At 60.1% G+C, this 17,795-nt stretch overlaps 1 protein-coding gene across 6 annotated transcripts in view; it reads right to left on the bottom strand.

The window, feature by feature from the left end:
- Nucleotides 1-88: 88 nt before the first annotated feature.
- FARP2 (FERM, ARH/RhoGEF and pleckstrin domain protein 2) overlaps nt 89-17,795 on the bottom strand; it is a 45,581-nt gene continuing 27,874 nt past the window's right edge. Inside the window, exons 13-28 of one of the 6 annotated variants that reach the window (XM_060193609.1) lie at nt 17,446-17,683; nt 8,595-8,743; nt 7,826-7,915; nt 7,601-7,734; nt 7,069-7,135; nt 5,778-6,000; nt 5,330-5,460; nt 4,166-4,234; nt 3,751-3,840; nt 2,243-2,263; nt 2,059-2,141; nt 1,507-1,622; nt 1,135-1,316; nt 668-775; nt 436-587; nt 89-354 (exon numbers count right to left, since the gene is read on the bottom strand). In XM_060193609.1, the coding sequence (XP_060049592.1) occupies nt 312-354; nt 436-587; nt 668-775; nt 1,135-1,316; nt 1,507-1,622; nt 2,059-2,141; nt 2,243-2,263; nt 3,751-3,840; nt 4,166-4,234; nt 5,330-5,460; nt 5,778-6,000; nt 7,069-7,135; nt 7,601-7,734; nt 7,826-7,915; nt 8,595-8,743; nt 17,446-17,683 (1,896 nt within the window). In that variant the 3' untranslated portion in view covers nt 89-311. Of the gene's footprint in view, nt 588-667; nt 776-1,022; nt 1,317-1,506; nt 1,623-2,058; nt 2,142-2,242; nt 2,264-3,750; nt 3,841-4,165; nt 4,235-5,329; nt 5,461-5,777; nt 6,001-7,068; nt 7,136-7,600; nt 7,735-7,825; nt 7,916-8,594; nt 8,744-17,445; nt 17,684-17,795 lie in introns of those variants that run through there. The other 5 variants (XM_060193608.1, XM_060193610.1, XM_016192079.2 and 2 more) reach the window with 5 other exon arrangements.

Raw genomic sequence — 17,795 nt, 5'->3', positions numbered from 1 at the left:
GTCTGGTGGTGGCGTCCCTTCAGTCTCCTGAGCCCCGGTCACCACTGGAGTGACCAGCACAGAGGAGACAGCAGAGGTGCCACAAGGCGGCCGGGAAGGGCTTTTATTTTTGCCTTCGATACAGAGCGCCACGTCCCTGTGGGACACAGAAGGCAGGGCTGTGACCAGGCCTGGGTACAGCGCGTCCCTCAGTCCACGGAGGAAGGCTGTGCTGGCTCAGAGGGTCCCTCGGTCACTGTCCCACCAGCCTTGGGGGGACTCGAGCCAGGGCTCCTGCCAGGCCCCCTCCACCATCTCATGGAAGGGGGGCTTCATTCCACCAAGCTGCTGGCCACCCGGATCGCCTCCATCCACCTGGACAGAGGCCTCGGTCAGACGGGGTGGGTGTGCGGGAGGGCGAGGCCTCGAGCAGGGCAGGGCGACCAGCCCGCGTACCTGGACAGCGTGTACTCGCTCTCGGCCCGGAAGAAGTAGATGTGGGACTTGAACTGCAGCTTGAAGACGTGCTCCCGGCCCCCGCCGGCCCCCGGCCCGGCCTCACTCACGCGGTAGCCCAGCAGTGGGAGGCTGGCCAGCGGGTGGTCATCCTGGGGGAGACTGTGGTTCGCACCGCGCCCCCCCCCGCCCCGCTGAGGCCTCCTCCCCATGCACGCGTGGGTGCCCCTACCTGGTGGGTCTTGTAGAAGAAGAGGCAGAAGTTGGTGAAGACCACCCAGAGCTTCTGCCAGCCGCCGCTGTTCTTGAATTTGCGCAGCAGGTACCCCGACAGCTGGTTCTGGGAGCCAGGCCTCAGCGCCCACCCCACCTACCCGCCCGCTGCCCAGGGGAGAGGCCGGCTCCCTCGTGGGCTTTGTGCCCTCAGCTCTCCCACCCACCCCCTCAGGCTGCTGGGTGGGCTTCCGCCTGCGTGGAGGTGGAGTCTGGGACGTTCTCCCAAGGGGTGGTAGGCAGACCCTTAGCTGGGGAGGGTTCCTGGGTGCCTCCTGCGCCCTCAGGCCACACGGACCCCTGGCTCCTCATACCTCTCTGGGAGGCAGCGGTGCACGGGGTGGGGTGTGCTCAGGCCACTGTCTGCTTGGAGGGAGGTGGGCTCCCTGCGGGGACGGGTGGGCACGGCGAGGCTCTTGGCCATACCTGTCCCACAGCACTGTGGTCGGCCCTGGACACGCTGGTGCTGCGGTACCAGCACACGTGCGGAGTGCTGTGGGCCCGGGGCTGGGCCTGACCTTCCGGGGAGCCTTGGGGGCCCGGTGCGTCATCCTCCCAGTCTTCCATGGGGGTCGTGTCAGGGGAGTCTGGGGACCAGTCAGTCCTGCCTTCAGCCAGGGGCAGGGAAGGGAGCCACAGGGTTGGGGGGCTGGTAAGGGCTCCCACCTCCTGCCCAGGTCAGCAGCTTAGCAGGCGCTCCAAGCCCATCTTGCCTGGCCTAGGAATTCCTCGTGGGGGAGGGGAGGACTCGGAGGGCACTGGGGTGGATGGGGGGGGCAGGGGCTCCCACAGACTCACTGCAGAGATCAGGAGATGAGGGCTTGTGCAGCGGTGTGGGGGACACTGTCCTGTACTTGGTGGCTTCAATGGCCTCCTTCAGGTCCTGCATCCACTTCTCCTTCTCCAAGCGGGAGCTGTGGGCGTGAGGGCCAGGGTTCAGGATGGGGCGGAGTGTGTGAGTGTGTGTGTGTGTGTGTGTGTGTGTGTGTGTGTGTGTGTGTGAGAGAGAGAGAGAGAGAGAGAGTGTGATCATGAGGGTGAGAGCCCAGGCAGGGCAGGGGGGTGCTTCTGAGGGGGTGGTGGGGGACAGTGGCCGCCCACTGCAGGGACTGCCTGTCCCCAGCTCAGACCACCTTTCTGGCGGCAGGCAGGTGCAGCCTGGATGTCCAAGGGAAATGGGATGGGGCTACTCCAGGACCGACGGCTCCTCAGAACGAGAGGCTCAAGGCTGGTCCTGCTCACAGCCCCTCCAGCCGAGCAGGGGCGAGAGGGTCTCCAGAAAGCCCCAACCCCACCAGCCAGGTTTCCCGCCGATCAGTGTCCGTGGCCCTGGGGAGCAGAGGGAGCTACCTGGCCACCACCACCATGGTCCTGCGGGCCGCGTAGATGCTGAAGCAGTGCCGGCCGGCCCAGTCCGCCTCGTGCTCGTCCACCTGCGGGCAGGAGGGAGGGAATGGGCACCGGGCCACAGGGCAGGCTCTCCCCCCAGCTCTGTGGGGTGAGGTGCCCCGTGGGCCGCCCCTCTGCTACTCACCGGTGGGTCCAGCACTATGAGCTGCGAGTCAAACACAGGAGGGGCGTGAGTGAGGAGTCGTGGGCAGACACATGGACCCCAAGCCGGGAGGTCCCCAGGCACAGGCCAGTGCTGAGCCCATGAAAGCCCCACCCCGCTGGTCCCACCACAAAGCGCGGGGCAACATCCCCCCACTGGACCACTGGCCTGTGAGGACACCCTCATGGTTGGACAGAGTGAGGTGGACATGGGCCCACTCAGCTCTGGCTCCTGCTGGTGATGGGCATTGAACTGGGGGCCTTGGAGCCTTGGGCACGAAAGGCTGCTGTGGAGATGCACAATGCTAGCCCCCTGGCTGAGCAACTCTGAAACATGAGTGCTGCGAGGCCAGGGAGCTGGTGCAGTGGAGACGGCGACAGACTCAAGTCTGAGGTCCTGAGTTTGATCCCTGGCAGCACGTGTGCCACAGTGATGGCCTTGGGTGTGCTCACCGCCTCCCCCCCAGCTTAATAAATAAATAGAATATTTAAAACAAAAGTGGGAGCTTGATGGAATCCGTGAAGTGAGATCAGCCAGAAAGGAAGGATATGGGATGGCGTCACTCAGAAAAACTGAGAAGTAAAAGCAGGAGGGGAAAACAGCAGAACTCGGACAGGCTTTGGTGAAGGACTTTTGGTGTGTGGGGGCTTTTCAGCTTCACCGTGTGGGGTCGGGGTGGGGAACGGTCCTTGGGCAGTGGGAGCGGTGTGAACCTACTCTTTAACTTACAACCTTATAAATCACTATTAATTCAATATGCTGGGGGAGTGGTATTTCAAGTCCTCTAACTGCCTACATTTTAATCTGAGTGTTTATTTCTTTAGTCTAAGCGTATAATGTGTCCAATTTGTAAACTGATTGAATTCAGACCTTGGGTTTAAATTGTTTAAGCATTTCGAAATATAAGGGTTTATTTTTTGTTGTTGTAAAGAAAAAAAGGGTGTCTTCTGAGGAGGTTTTGGGGTGGGAGGAATTCAGGCCTCCTGGGCCCCTGGGCCGTGCAGTGTGGGCACTGCTGAGACGCTGCCCTCAACACTCCCAAGGACGAGGCTGAGGAAGCCCACCGGCACAAGGGCCTCACCCTGCCGGGACCGCTGAAGGAAGCCCACACAGCACCCTGCACAGCACTGTGATGTGGTGGGTGGGGCTCCAAGGGGCAGGATGCCCAAGGCGGCTGCTGCCCCAGGAGGGTCTGGCAGGGCAGGCCGTGACCTCATGTGGGGCCTCAGGAGCCCACTGTTGGGGCAGAGAGGCCCCAGCACGGGATCAAGGGCAGTGCACGTTCCCCTGAAGCAGCACCGGAAAGAACCCGGCCCTGAGCAGGTTACCATGGCGACCACCCGTTGTCCACAGGCCGGCAGGGAGCAGGGCATCCAGCAGGTGGGAGCTCTGGAAGGGACTGACCAAGACCAGCCGCCAGGAGGGTCATGGAAGAGGATGCCCCCTCCTCACTGGTGGGACACCAGGGGCTGTGCCCTCTCTCCACTTACCAGCATGCCACGCAGTGGGAGGAGGCCACGGATCCTGAAGTGGCCAGTGCCTGTGGCAGCCTTGGCCGTGTAGAGCAACACATCTGAGAACTGAGACAAGAGTCAGCATGCCTGCTGCCCACACCATCCACACCCCCAGCCCTCTGCAGGCAGAGCTGCCCAGCAGGTGGGAGTGGCCCATGGCCGCAGCAGGGTGTCCTGTCCGGGGACCCAAGGGGGCAGGACCCCCTAGTGAGTGTCTGGGCCCCACTCACAGCCAGAACTCGGGGCCATGCAGAATCCCCACTGGCTGCTGACCCCAGCTGACTGCCCACGGCCACAGGACGTTCCCTCAGCCTCTGGCCACCCTGTGAATGTTGCCCAGATGGTCTGGAGACCCTCCCAGACTTGCCCTTCTCTGCCCCCTCCCCCTCACCAGGAAGAACATCCTCTGCTGCAGCCCCTTCCTGGTGAACGTGTGCAGACAGCCCTCTCGGATGAACTCCTGGGGGTGGGGTGGGGTGGGAGGGTGTCAGCCTGCACCCCAGGGCACTCCTACCCAACACCCCAGATGGCCTGCCCTCCCTACCCAGCCCCATCCATGTGCCAGCCTACAGGAAGGGCCAGAGATGGCCGTGAGACCTACAGAGAGGGACACAGCTGTGGGGCCCTGCCCCTTGCTGCCCAATGGCCACAGGTCCTGGAGGGCGGAGCCACAGCCGAGCCTCGGGAGACAGGGTGGGCCGCACCTCAAGAAAGGTGGCTTCAGTGGTCTACATAGAGAGGGGCGAGCTAGACAGTGCTGGACACGGACTCAGAGTGGACACAGCCCCAGAATGGATATGCTCACAGACCAGACATGGCCCCTGAAAGCATAGCTTCATAGTGGACACAGCCCTCTACTGGATACACTCACAGACCGGACATGGCCCCTGACTGGGCACAGCCTCACTGGACACAGCTCTAGACTGGATGCACTCACAGACCGCACATGGCCCCTGACTGGGCACGGCCTCAGACTGGACACAGCCCTAGACTGGATGCACTCACAGACCGGACATGGCCCCTGACTGGGCACGGCCTCAGACTGGACACAGCCCTAGATTGGATACACTCACAGACCGGACATGGCCCCTGACTGGGCACGGCCTCAGACTGGACACAGCCCTAGATTGGATGCACTCACAGACCGGACATGGCCCCTGACTGGGCACGGCCTCACTGGACACAGCCCTAGACTGGATGCACTCACAGACCGCACATGGCCCCTGACTGGGCACGGCCTCACTGGACACAGCTCTAGACTGGATACACTCACAGACCGGACATGGCCCCTGACTGGGCACAGCCTCACTGGACACAGCCCTAGACTGGATGCACTCACAGACCGCACATGGCCCCTGACTGGGCACAGCCTCAGACTGGACACAGCCCTAGACTGGATACACTCACAGACCGGACATGGCCCCTGACTGGACATGGCCCCAGACTGGATACACCCTCTGAGTGGACACGGCTCAGACATCCTTGGGGTAACCTGTGACTTGGAGTGACCTTGCCCAGAGCTTGTGGATCGCACCCGGGGCCTCCCGCCACTCACCCTGCCTGGAGTGGCCAGGTCCCCCACACCGGTCAGCTCCCGCTGCAGCTCGGTCAACCGCTGCCAGTTCTCCAGGTGTGAGAGGCTGGGCTGCAGGGCTGTGGTCACCTCTGTGACGGCCTGGAGGGCGTCTGTGGGGACAGCCTGCTGAGCCGCCTGGGGCCCCCTGGGATAGTGAGGGTACCACCCCCAGGGGCTCGGGTGGGGTTTGCAGATCTGCAGTGGGGAGGCCCTGGGGTGGGGAGGGAACTCATGGACCCGACAGGCCACACAGCCGCTGGTCAGGCCGAGTGATCTGCTTACTACCCTGGGGCCCCTCCTCCTGGGCACAGATGCCCTCACACCTGCTGATTACAAGGCAGAGATCCCCGGCCCTTGCTCTACCCCCATCTCCGCACACCCCTTGAGCCCCCCAGCAGGCCCTCGGCTCCCATTGGGTGGGACTCACCGTGGCAGTCTGTGTGGCCGTGCAGGCGGCACAGGCGGCTGAGCAGCCGGCGGTAGTGGCCGGGCCGCTGGAGGGGCTTCAGCAGGAAGGCGCTGAGGGGCAGGTGGCACACCCTCTGCAGCTCGAAGTCTCGGCGCACCACCTCGAGCTTCCCACAGTGCCGGGTGGCCTCCTCGAGCTGCGCCAGCACCTCACCGTGCCTCTGCAGGTGCTCTGTCAGGGCCTGCGGCATGGGGTGGCCGGGGTGGGGCGCAGCCACGAGGGAGCCCCCACCCGAGCTGGCCTTGGAGGGGAAGCTCGGACACTGCCCTGCCTCTCACGGGTGCCGTGGATGCTCTAAGTCCCTGCTGGACGGGCGGGTGGATCCCCTGCCATGGACTGCTGAGTCAGACATACTGAAGTGCAGCTGGGCTTGCCTTCTAGAAGGTTCTGCCATCCTGGCCGGCCGTCCTAGCATCGAGGGGGACCTAGGAGGCTTTCAGCCACACTAGGGTTCAAGCCTGAGCAGGTGTTAGGACAGGAGGCACTGCCCACACCCCTGGGACTCAGTGGATGGACCAGGAGCACCCAGAGGCGGCCAGGTGGAGTGTGCAGTGTGGAGCCTGAGTCCTGGACAGGTGTCTGGGTCCACCAGGATGACCGCCCACCCCACAGACCCCAGGCCAGCCCGCTGTTCTCACACCTCCCTGAGGGGGATAAGGATGTTGGCAGGGGGAGTCGGGCGGTAGCGCAATGGGTTAAGCGCACGTGGCGCAAAGTGCAAGGACCAACATAAGGATCCTGGTTCGAGCCCCCGGCTCCCCACCTGCAGGGGAGTCGATTCACAGGCGGTGAAGCAGGTCTGCAGGTGTCTGTCTTTCTCTTCCCCTCTCTGTCTTCCCCTCCTCTCTCCATTTCTCTCTGTCCTATCTAACAACGAAAACATCAATAACAACAACAATAAAACAACAAGGCCAAAAAAAGGGAAAAATATATATAAAAAAAGATGTCGGCAGCACCCCTGACTCAAAGCTGGGCAGCCCCACACGTGATGGGGGGATGCCCCTCAGCACAGAGCTCCAAGGGATAGAGGACATGGCCAGAGTGGACTGTCCTGGGGGAAAGTTGATCCACATAGGGAAGGCCCCTCCTGTGGGGAGGCTGTCTGAGGACATTCTCCATGGAGACTCTGGAGAGATACTGTCTCTGAAGACACTGTCTGGAGATATTGAGGCGTCTGTCTGTGGAGACTCTCTGTGGACTCTGTAGGGATGCGGTATGGGGACTGTGGGGTCCCGCTCACCATCCTCACCTGCAGCTGCAGCATGTTCCTGAGCAGCATGTCCCCAACACGCTGGTGACCGAGGGCCCCGCCTTCCCTGTGGGGAGGGGCTGCTGAGCTGGGGTGAGGGCACAGCCGGGTGCTGTGTGTGTGTACAGGGGGGAAGGGGTGTGTGTGGGTGCAGGGCTGAGACTAAATCCCCAGGGGCAATGGTGTGCATAACCCTGGCTAGAGAGAACATTCTGGAAGCTGGGGTCCTCTACTCGGGTCACTTGTCCACTCAGGTCCAAACTAGTCCTGGGAGCTGGGGGGGAACAGGTGGCTGTCATGGAAACGATATGATGGCCACAGTGATGTGGGGGTGCAGGGGTCACCCTTGTCTGGGGTTCAGGGGTCATGTGGGGACCATGTGGAGTACAGGGACCATTTTGGTGAGCAGAGGTTGTGCGGTGTGGGGGCCATGTGGGGTTCAACAGCCATTTTGGGGTACAGGTGCCACATGGGGGTTCAGGGTCTGTGTGGGGTGTGGCGCCCAGGCAGGGTTGGCTTTGGGGGGGCTCACCAGAGCGTCAGTCTCTGCTCCAGCTGGCGCAGGAAGTTGCGGTGAAACTCATACATGGGGTCTATGCTGGAGAAGAGGGGGGCGGCCAGCTGGGTGGGCCTGGCACCCTCCTTGAGCACTGCACTGCGGAACCACTGTGGAGACATCGCTGTGAGAGGCCTCTGCCCTCTGTGAGCTCGGCCCAGGCAGGGGGAGTGGCACATGGACAGGCTGGTGGCCACCTACCACAGCGATCACCTCCAGGTCCTTGACGTGGGTACGCTCTGTGGCCAGGATCTCTTTGGCGATGAAGTAAGCCTCGTCCACCACGAGGCCCTGAGAAGGGGAACCATGAGCTCACACTGTCCCCGTGTCACTCCCTGCCACGTGCCCTTAGTTCTGAGGTCTGCTCTGCCTGTTCCCTCTGTCCACATGTCCCCCAAACTCCACCCTCCATCCATGTGTCCCCCAATTCCAGGGGGACTACTCTGCCTGTCCACCCTGTCCACATGTCCCCCAAACTCCAGGGGTCTATTCTGCCCACCCACTCTCCATCCACATGTTCCCCCAATTCTGACGGTCCTCTCTGCCCGTCCACCTCCCATGCAAGTGTGCCCCCAATTGTGGGGTGTCGTCTCACACCTGACGACTTGTCCTGAGTCTGGGAGAAGCCACCTGCCAGGACCACTGTCTGTGCCCACTGTCCCTGTCTGAGACTGACACCAGATGTGGTCTAGACATGGCCCTGCCCCCATCCGGCACCCTGGGGGACAGTAAGGGCGGGTTGTGACCTGACCCTAAGTGCCAGAAGGTGGTCTGGGCAGAATGGACCGGCTGCCTGTGAGGCGGGCACAGCTTGCAGGCTGAGGACAAGAGGGAAGCCCTTGGTCCCTCTGCGCACATGGTGGCAGCTGCGGTGGCATGTGACCAGGTGGGTATGGCCACTGTAAGAAAGCCAGGCTGACTGGAGGCCCTTGGCACCCCCTCCCCGAGATCTCCCCCCAGCCATGCCCACCTGACAGCTGGACTCCTCCTCCAGCCCCTCTCCACCAGCCTGGCTGAGGATGGGGCTTGGGAGGGGGCTGGCATCCTGCAGGGTGTGGTCCAGGCTGAGCCGGCTGCCCCTGCTGCAGGGGGGGTGCTGAGTGTCCTCTGAGGAAGTGCCTGGAAGGGAAGGGGCCAGGTGAGCCTCACCCCAGGAGCCACTGGACACAGCACAGTCCCTCTAGAAAGCGCTGCCCCTCTGTGACTCAGTGCTTTCACAGCCCCTCAGCCGGACAGACACAGCCTGCACCCACCTATGCTTTGCTCTTGTGAAGACAGAGCCGAGGGTTGGGAGGTGGTGCACCTGGTTGAGTGCATGTGTTACCATGCACAAGGACCTGGGCACAAGCCCTGGGTTCAAGCCCTGGTCCTCACCTTCAGGGGGAAAAGCTTTGCAAGTGGTGAAACTGGGCTGTAGGTATCTCTCTGTCTCCCTCCATCTCCCCCTTCCCTCTTGATTTCGCTCTGTCTCCATCCAGTAATAAATAAATAAGATGGAGCTGATGGGGCAGGAGTGTGAGTGGAGGGCTGGGGCCTCCGAGCAGGGGGCAAAGTCATGGGGGACTGGGGTCTCGGGAGTGGGGATGGTGGGACCGGACAGGCCCACTGCGTCTGCAGCCACTTGCTGTGCCCACTCTGATGTCTCTGCACTGCACCAAACAGCAGCCTTGGACCTGCCCCGCTTCCTGCACTGGGCTGCTGTGGAGGCTGGGTGCCCTCCCGCCTTGTCTAAGCTCCCTTTCTGACGGCACTGGAGCCAATCAGTAGCTAGAAAATGCCTGTTTGTCCTGCCAGTGACTCCACCATTCTTAGCGACTCTTCTATCTTTCAGTTTATAAACAGAGAGCCGAGAGGAGGAGAGAAACTACAGCGCCTCCCTTGCACGGTGCTCCTGTGTGGTGCTTGAGCTGGGTCCTGACACTCGGTCAAGTGAGTCAGATCCTGACACTTCAATGCCACATTTTAAGACATTTTAGGGGCCGGGTGGTGGAACACCTGGTTGAGCACACGTTACCATGTATAAGGACCCAGGTTCAAGCCCCTAGTCCCTACCAGCAGGGGGAAAGCTTCACAAGCAGTGAAGTAGGGCTGCAGGTGTCTGTCTCTTTCACTCTCTATCTCCCCCTCCCCTCTCAATTTCTGTCTCTATCCAATAATAAATAAAAACATTTTTAATAAAAGAATATTAAAAAAAAAGTTTTAAAGCAGAACTTCACAGGAGAGGGTGGGAGCATAATGGTTATGCAAACAGCCTCTCGTGTCTGAGGCTCCCAGGTTCAATCCCTTGTACCACTATTAACCAGAGCTGAGTAATACTCTGGTAAAAAATAAATAACAGAGAGTCGGGCGGTAGCGCAGCGGGTTAAGCACACGTGGCACAAAGCGCAAGGACCTGCGTAAGGATCCCGGTTGGAGCCCCCAGCTCCCCACCTGCAGGGGAGTCGCTTCACAGGCGGTGAAGCAGGTCTGCAGGTGTCTGTCTTTCTCTCCCCCTCTCTGTCTTCCCCTCCTCTCTCCATTTCTCTCTGTCCTATCCAACAATGACATCAATAACAACAATAACTACAACAATAAAACAACAAGGATAGCAAAAGGGAAAATAAATATTTAAAATAAATAAACAAATAACAATAATAATAAAGTATATAAAAAAAGAACTTCACACAAGAAATTCAACTGCTGTTGAAAAGCCAAATAAAAGCAATGTACCTGGGCTGAGGAGAAAGCATAATGATTCAGCAAAAGGCTTTCATGCCTGAGATTCAATTCCCAGCACCGCCATCAGCCAGAGCTGTGCAGTGCTCTTATCTGTTTCATCTCTCTCTCATAAAAATAAAATGTTAGGTGGTCCGGGAGGTGGCGAAGTGGCTAAGGCATTGGCCTCTCAGGCATGAGGTCCTGAGTTCAATCCCTGGCAGCACATGTACCAGAGTGATGTCTGGTTCTTTCTCTCTCTCCTATCATTTCTCATGAATCAATAAATAAAAATCTTTAAAAAAAATAATAAAATGTTGGGGGGTCAGTGGGTTAAATGCACATGGCACAAAGCACAAGGACCGGGACAAGGATCCCAGTTTGAGCCCCAGCTCCCCGCCTGCAGAGGGGGGTCATCTCACAAGCAGTGAAGCAGGTCTGTAGGTCTCTGTCCTTCTCTCCCCCCCGTCTTCCCTTCCTCTCTCGATTTCTCTCTGTCCTATCCAACAACAACAATAACAATGATAAACAACAAAGGCAACAAAAGGAAAAAAATGGCCTACAGGATCAGTGGATCGTAATGCAGGCACCGGGCCCCAGCAATAACCCTGGAGGCACAAGAAAAAAAAATTAAAACAAAAAAGAGCACTGCACCTAATTTTCCAAAGTAGGGGCCTGCAGACCGGGTGGTCTGGCCCAGAGCAAGTAGGCTGAGTGCACCAGGGGTCCCCCTGCACCCTGACACTGGGTAGGATGCAAAGCAGAGGTGGGTAAGGCCTACACACCACAGGTGCTGTGTTCCACCCACCGAGTGTAATAGAGATAGGACCAAAAATAGATAAGCAAATGAAAGGTAGATTAGAAAAGTAGATAAGGGGAGTTGGGCGGTAGCGCAGCAGGTTAAGCGCACGTGGCGCAAAGTGCAAGGACCAGTGTAAGGATCCCGGTTCAAGACCCCGGCTCCCCATCTGCAGGGGGGGTCACTTCACAGGCAGTGAAGCAGGTCTGCAGGTGTCTGTCTTTCTCTCTCCCTCTCTATCTTCCCTTCCTCTCTCCATTTCTCTCTGTCCTATCCAACAACAACATCTACAACAATAAAACAACAAGGGTAACAAAAAGGAATAAATATTTTTTTAAAAGAGAAGATGAGTAGAAGACAAAGAGAATTGGAGTGTCTAAAAACAATCGAGGTCAAAACCAGGACAGACTACTGTGCCTTATGTGGAGCGAAATACTTCATCCCTGAACAATGTAGCAGCGAACTGACAATGTCCTTGTTATTGATGGGGCGGGGGTGCAAAATGCCCTGTAACTAACTGTAACCGCAAGAGCTAACTGCTTGGAAGTTTGCCTCTGTACTTCCTGGCCTGCTCCCTTGTGCTTATAGACTTGGAATAGACTACAAGACAGTTTAACCCAAGCTTTGGGTGGAGTACTTTCTCTGGCTCTGGCCCACCAGTGTAACAAACTTCTCTTTCTGCCCATTTTGGTCTGCCCATTTTGGCTGTAACACAAGCAAGCGGAGATGGGGAATTCGGGCAGTTCCTGAGCAGGTGAGTGGGTGGTGGTGGGGGGGGCACAGTGGGAAGATGAAATGGGGAGAGACACGGGAGATGGGGGAAGAGGGAGACTGGGTCTTGGGCTGGCCAAGACTGGGAGGACCCCATTTTCACACTGACAAACTGGCAGCTCTGGAAGGCAGGTGGCCTGTTGGCTGGAACCACAAGGACGCTGGAGGCTCAGCCGACTGAAAGAATGATGTGACAGCCGTGGCTGCTTTGATCCCTGCTGCGGCCAGTGGAGATGTGCACTCTGTGGCTGCCGGCAGGAGCTCTGGGGCCAGGCTGGGTTCCCTGTCGGCCAGAAGTTGAGGTTCTGTTTCAGAATGAAGCTGATGTTTGGAAGAATTCTTTTTTTTTTTTTTTTTTTTGCCTCCAGGGTTATTGCTGGGGCTCAGTGCCTGCACCATGAATCCAGTGCTCCTGGAGGCCTTTCTTCCCCCTTTTGTTGCCCTTGTTGTTGTAGCTTTGCTGTGGTTATTATTGTTGTTGTTATTGATGTCATTCATTGTTGGATATTACAGAGAGAAATGGAGAGAGGAAGGGAAGACAGAGAGGGAGAGAAAGACAGACACCTGCAGACCTGCTTCACCGCCTGTGAAGCGACTCCCCTGCAGGTGGGGAGCCGGGGGCTTGAACTGGGATCCTTGTGCTGGTTCTTGCGCTTTGCGCCACGCGTGCTCAACCCGCTGCGCTACTGCCTGACCCCTGTTTGGAAGAATTCTTTCAAGCACACTGTGGGCACGGAGATCTCCAGTTGATGTTCCCTCCTCCACCTGTAGGTGCAGAGAGCACGTACTGAGCCCTGCTCACCATCCCTTCATCGTCCACAGCTGGCAGAACAGCCCCTCAGAACAGTCACCAAACTGGAGGAGATGCGGGTGTCTCCTCAAAGAGTGGCCCTGGGACAGTGCTCAGAGCAGGGACTTGGCTCCTGGCTGGAGGTGCATCTGCAGCCCAAAAGGTCCTGAGAGCTGGTGCAGGTCCTGGACAGGGCCGCCACCTTGTCCCCTGCAGCCTCACTGGCCGGAGAATGCCAGAACGTGGGCTTGGGGACCACGTTAAAACTCAAATCGCTTTAATACAACTTCTCTTCCAAACATGGTGGGAGCGGCCTGTCTAGGAGGGCCCCTGGGGCTCTGCACACCACGCCCTCCTTGAGGACCCCCGGGACACTATGAATATGGCTGGTTCCCTCATGCCAATTAGGAGGACAGTGACAGCAGTGTCACTCCCCAGTGGTATTTCCCAGAGCGGCTTCTAGGTTTCGTTCTAAGTCAGCAGACACCTTAAAAAGTAGAATCCTGCCTGGGAGGCCCAGCCGGTAGAATGCGCACCCTGACACGCATGTGAGGAGTCCTGGGTTTGAGCCCTGGCACCAGCAGGGGGAGCTCAACAGAAGGTGGAGTTGGGCTGTCATCTCTCTCAAGAAATGACGAATGCAGAGTGAGGGGCTGGGCCCAGGAGGCTGCTCAGGGGTGAGCCCTGGTTTGCTCCCTATTGCTGTGTTACTGAAAAGGATGGGAGGCCTAGGAGGTGGCGCAGAGGCTAGATCATAGGACTCTCAAGGATGGCTAAGCGTGGTTTGAGATTTGTCCCCACACACAGGCCCGTGGGCTGGCGACCACAGCAATGGCCTTCAGCTTTCATGGCTGTGCCAGGGTCCCAGTGCCCCTACCTCAGTTCTGAGAAGACATGTCCCACTGTGTGTAGTCTCTGAGGACTGTGGCTTTGGGCATGGTCAGCAGGGGAAGGGGAGGGACTGGGCTTCTCATTGGGGACAGAGCCAGCAGCTCCAGAGACTGTCTTGCAGGTGGGCTGCTGACGTCCATTGACGACGCTAGGGTCCTGTGCCATGGGCACGGTGGGCAGACCATGACGATGCCAGGTGGCACAAGGCCCCTGTGTGTGTGGCTCCCCAGGGGAGAGTGGACTCCCAGGACTTGAGGGCAGTGTCCATGTGGGCCCAGGACACATGTGGCTATGGGGTGGAGTGGGGGCATGTGACAGCCAGGGGTCACCTGGGGACGCCCATCAGGGTGGTTGTGGGTCTCAGACCCTAAGGGTTGAATTGGGAAGAACCACCTGGACAGAAAGTCCATCCAGAGTGGTGCCTGAGACCAGAGGATGGGGGAAAGGGGGCCCCCAGCTGGAGCTGCTGGGTGGGGGACAGAGCTGAGGGGGGGCCCACAGGGGACACAGTGCCAGCAAGAAGGCGGAAGGCCACGGGGGCCATGTGGGGAACATTCCCTTCCTTTATTGAGACTCAGCAGGAGCTGTGGTTAGTACAGGGCTTTGGGGTCACAGTGGCGGCTTCCAGGGAAGCAAGTCTCGCAGATGCCGAGGACAGAGACGGGGTGCTGGGCGGGGGGAAGTTCAGGTCAGAGGAGAAGTCCCATGCCCTCCATGGTGACAGGCCCATGACCCGTGGGAAACAGGACAGCCCCACCTCACTGCCTGGGGACCAGGGGTCCTTGCTCCCTGGAGAGGGCCTTCCAGAAATTCTCTTGCCTCACTCCTGTGAGCCTGGGGTGTGGGCAACACAGATGCCTCAGAGCACGTGACACTTGGGGACCCACTTGGGGGCATCGTATATGGCCAGGAGACCAGAAGCACAGACCCGCAGGACAGGAGGCAGCAGGCAGGGCCTGATGGCCAGAGGTGCCCCCGGACTGGGCAGGCAGGAGACCCCGCAGAACTGTGGATATGGAGGGACCATTCACAATTAGGAGGGGCTGGCCAGCAGACATGATTATGGAGGAACTGGCCAGAAGGCACATTGTGGGGGACTGACCAGCAGACTACCGGTCTTCACACTGAACTTGGCACTGTCTGGCCACGAAGGCACTGCCCTGCCCAGCACTCAGAGGCCCTGCTGTCGCTTGGGGTACAGAATGCGCCTAGTGTCCAGCAGTGAGGAGCAAACACTGGCCTCCGTGCACGTCCCCCGATGTCCCCCCTGGGCCAGACGGCTGGGACACACTCTGCATGGTTCTGGGACACCACACACATGGGCTGACGTGCCTGCAGGGGTCAGGGACTGTTGTGGTGACAGGCTGGTACAGAGGCTGTCAGGGGGCGGGGTCCTGGACCCACAGAATGACCAGTAGGTGACAGACCGTCATACAGTGAAGCAGAGCCAATGGTCGTGCTTCCCTGGTGGAGGGAGCAGTGACATCTTCCTTCATTCAGCTCTGTTAGCAGTGTGTCTGGGGACACACTGCAGGGCAGGCCTGTGGGCTAGGGACCGCCCCCAGCAAACAAGGCCAGGCAGGCGTCTAGGCAAACCACCCTCACCAGGGCCAAGGTCAGCAGAGCCACAGGCAGCTGGGGGCCACTGGGGGCCACTGGGAGCTTCTGGGGTAGGGAAGGCACTCCGCTGGTTTCTGGAGAATTCTCGGGATGGGTCACAGCTCGCTCGGGAGCAAAGGGGGGGGGGTCCTGCCAGGCTCAGGATTTGTAGGGTACACCTGCCTGGCACAGGCTGAGGTACAGCCCTGGCCACGGGACACCTGCCCAGCTGTTGCACACCCCACTGAGGGCCAGAACACAGGCTGGGCTGCACTGAGCGGATCCCTAGGCCTGCTGAGGGCGGCCTTATACAGGACACAGGGGACATGGGGACACAGCCATGCTGCCACCACCACCACTGGCACAGAAGGTGGCTACAGGGGGACAGAGAAGAAGCCCAGCAGGCAGGATGGTATGTCTTGGCTGGTGACATTGTGGGGGCTGATGACTGGCTGGAGTCATGGTCACCTTGGGGGAGGGTGTCCTGTCTCAGAGACAATGCACCCAGACTGTCCACAGGCCAGCACACGGAACACCTCTCAGGCTAGTGGTGTGTGTGTGTGGGGGGAAGGGGTCTTTTCCCATTGCCCTCCAAAATCAGGGCCCCCAGAGGTTCAGGAGCAGGGCTGCTAGGGGCAGACTCAACTACCGCCCAGATCTGTACCGCAACACCAGGGCACCTCCAAACAAGGCACACAGAGACTCCTAATAAGGAGGTCCAGGTGGGTCACACCCCACCCCACCTCACCCCAGGCCTTCCTCTCAGTCCCAAGTGACAGAGCTGTGTGCCATGGGGGCCTGTGAACAAGGTGAGGAGCTCTGTGGGGGGGGGGGGGGGCGGCTGGCCACCAGCCCAGGGGAGGAGGAGCCCCACGGCAGCTTGGCCAAGTGAGCAGGGCCCCCGCCTCTGTGTCCAGCCTACTGGGGCCCAGTTAAGAGACTGCCCCTGCACCCACAGAGGACCAAGCCATCTTGTACAGTGGACCCAGGGGGGCATGGCTGTCTGACAGTCAGCATCCAGTCCTGGGACCCTCCCACCTCCCCCCCACCCCCTTCCCAGGAATCCACAATGCTCACAGAGCCCCAAGTGAAGAAAGACCATCCTATGGCAAGCCAGGGCTCCAGCTGGTGAGCTGGGGTGCTCATGAGAGGGGGTCCTGGGGTCACTGGCCCCCCAAGGGCAATGCAGGTTGTTGCTAAAAGCAGGGGTGGGGGCTGGGGGCACCCTGCAAGGTATGTGCAAGGCCAACCAGCACTCAAGCAGCCCAGGCAGGAGAGGAAGGTGGGTCAGAACCAGGAACGCCGGTTTTGGGGGGGGGGGCTCTACACATCCCCTCCAACAGGTGGAACTGTCTGACCTTGGCAGATGGGGAATCTCTGCCCCGAGTCCAGGGCCCGTGACGGGCGGGCAGAGGGCAGGTCCTGGTCAGCAGTGGTCTCCATCCAGCCAGTCCCCAGGCGCCGGGTTCCTGGGGTGGCTCTGCACATCAAGAGTGAGGCTGTCGGCCCCCAGGGCCATGAGGGGACGGCTGAAGAACAGGCTGATGTCCAGGGGCGCCTGGGCGCCGGAGCCCCAGGACTCAATGTCGCTGCTGCTGCTGCTGCTGCTGCTGCTGCTGGCACTGCTGCCTGAGGCCGGGGCCGGGGCCGGGCCAGGGGCGCCACTCAGCTGCCCCAGCTGCTCCAGCAGGTCGCAGAACTGCAGGCCTGAGCTAGACTCCGAGCGCACGGAGCAGGCTGGGAAGTTGGCCATGGAGCTGGCCTCGGACTGCGTGGCCGAGCTGGGCGTGCGGGCGGCAGGGCCAGTCAGCGGCAGGCAGCCGAGGGAGCCGCCGTGGGCGTGGGGGTGCGGGCGGCCCGAGGAGGTGGCCAGCAGGCTGTGCATCAGGCTGGCCTGCGCCTTCATGGCCAGCAGCTCACACGTGTCCGCAGGGTGCCCAACGGCCCCAAAGCCGCCCTCCTCCTCTCCCTCTTCCTCCTCCTCCTCCTCCTCGGACCCAAAGCCATCCTCCATGTGCATGGCCTCAGTGGAGAACCTGTCAGGGCTGGACTGGCCTGAGCATGGTGTGGGGGGTTCCCGGGATGCGCCGTAGGGTAAGAAAGCCTCTCGGCCGCCAGCATAAAAGCAGATGTCCGCAGGGTCATCATCAATGAACTCCTCCAGCACCTGCAGCTGCCGGCTTGCCACTGTGAAAATGGGGCCCACCCCTGCCTCGGGGCCATGGCCCAGGGGACTACCGGGGCTGCGGTTCTGCACCCCAAGACCCGACCCAGCACCTGGACTGGGGGGGCCCGCAGGGGCGCCGGGGGTCTGGGCCTGACACGGCGGCCTGTGGCTCCCTTCAGCGGCTGGCCTCATGGTGTCGAGGGCTGGGGGCTCCAGCTGGGGGCCACTGTTGTCCTGGAGAGAGAGATGGCCTCGGGGGGCCAGCGGGGAGGTGGGGAGCGAGCCAGGGGTGGTGTCTGCTGGTGGGGGGGACGCGGAGGTCCTCAGGCCCTCGGTGAATGAGACGCTCTGGGGTTGGAAAGAAAAAGGGGGACAGGAATGACCAGGAGTGTTGAATGCCGCCCAGCTGTCTGACCCCACGGGCCTTGGAGGGGCCCTGAAGAAGTCCCTACGTGTCCTG

The sequence above is a fragment of the Erinaceus europaeus genome, chromosome 7, assembly GCF_950295315.1.
Source record: "Erinaceus europaeus chromosome 7, mEriEur2.1, whole genome shotgun sequence".
Classification (NCBI taxonomy): Eukaryota; Metazoa; Chordata; class Mammalia; order Eulipotyphla; family Erinaceidae; genus Erinaceus; species Erinaceus europaeus.
This window is presented reverse-complemented; position numbering and strand designations above follow the sequence as displayed.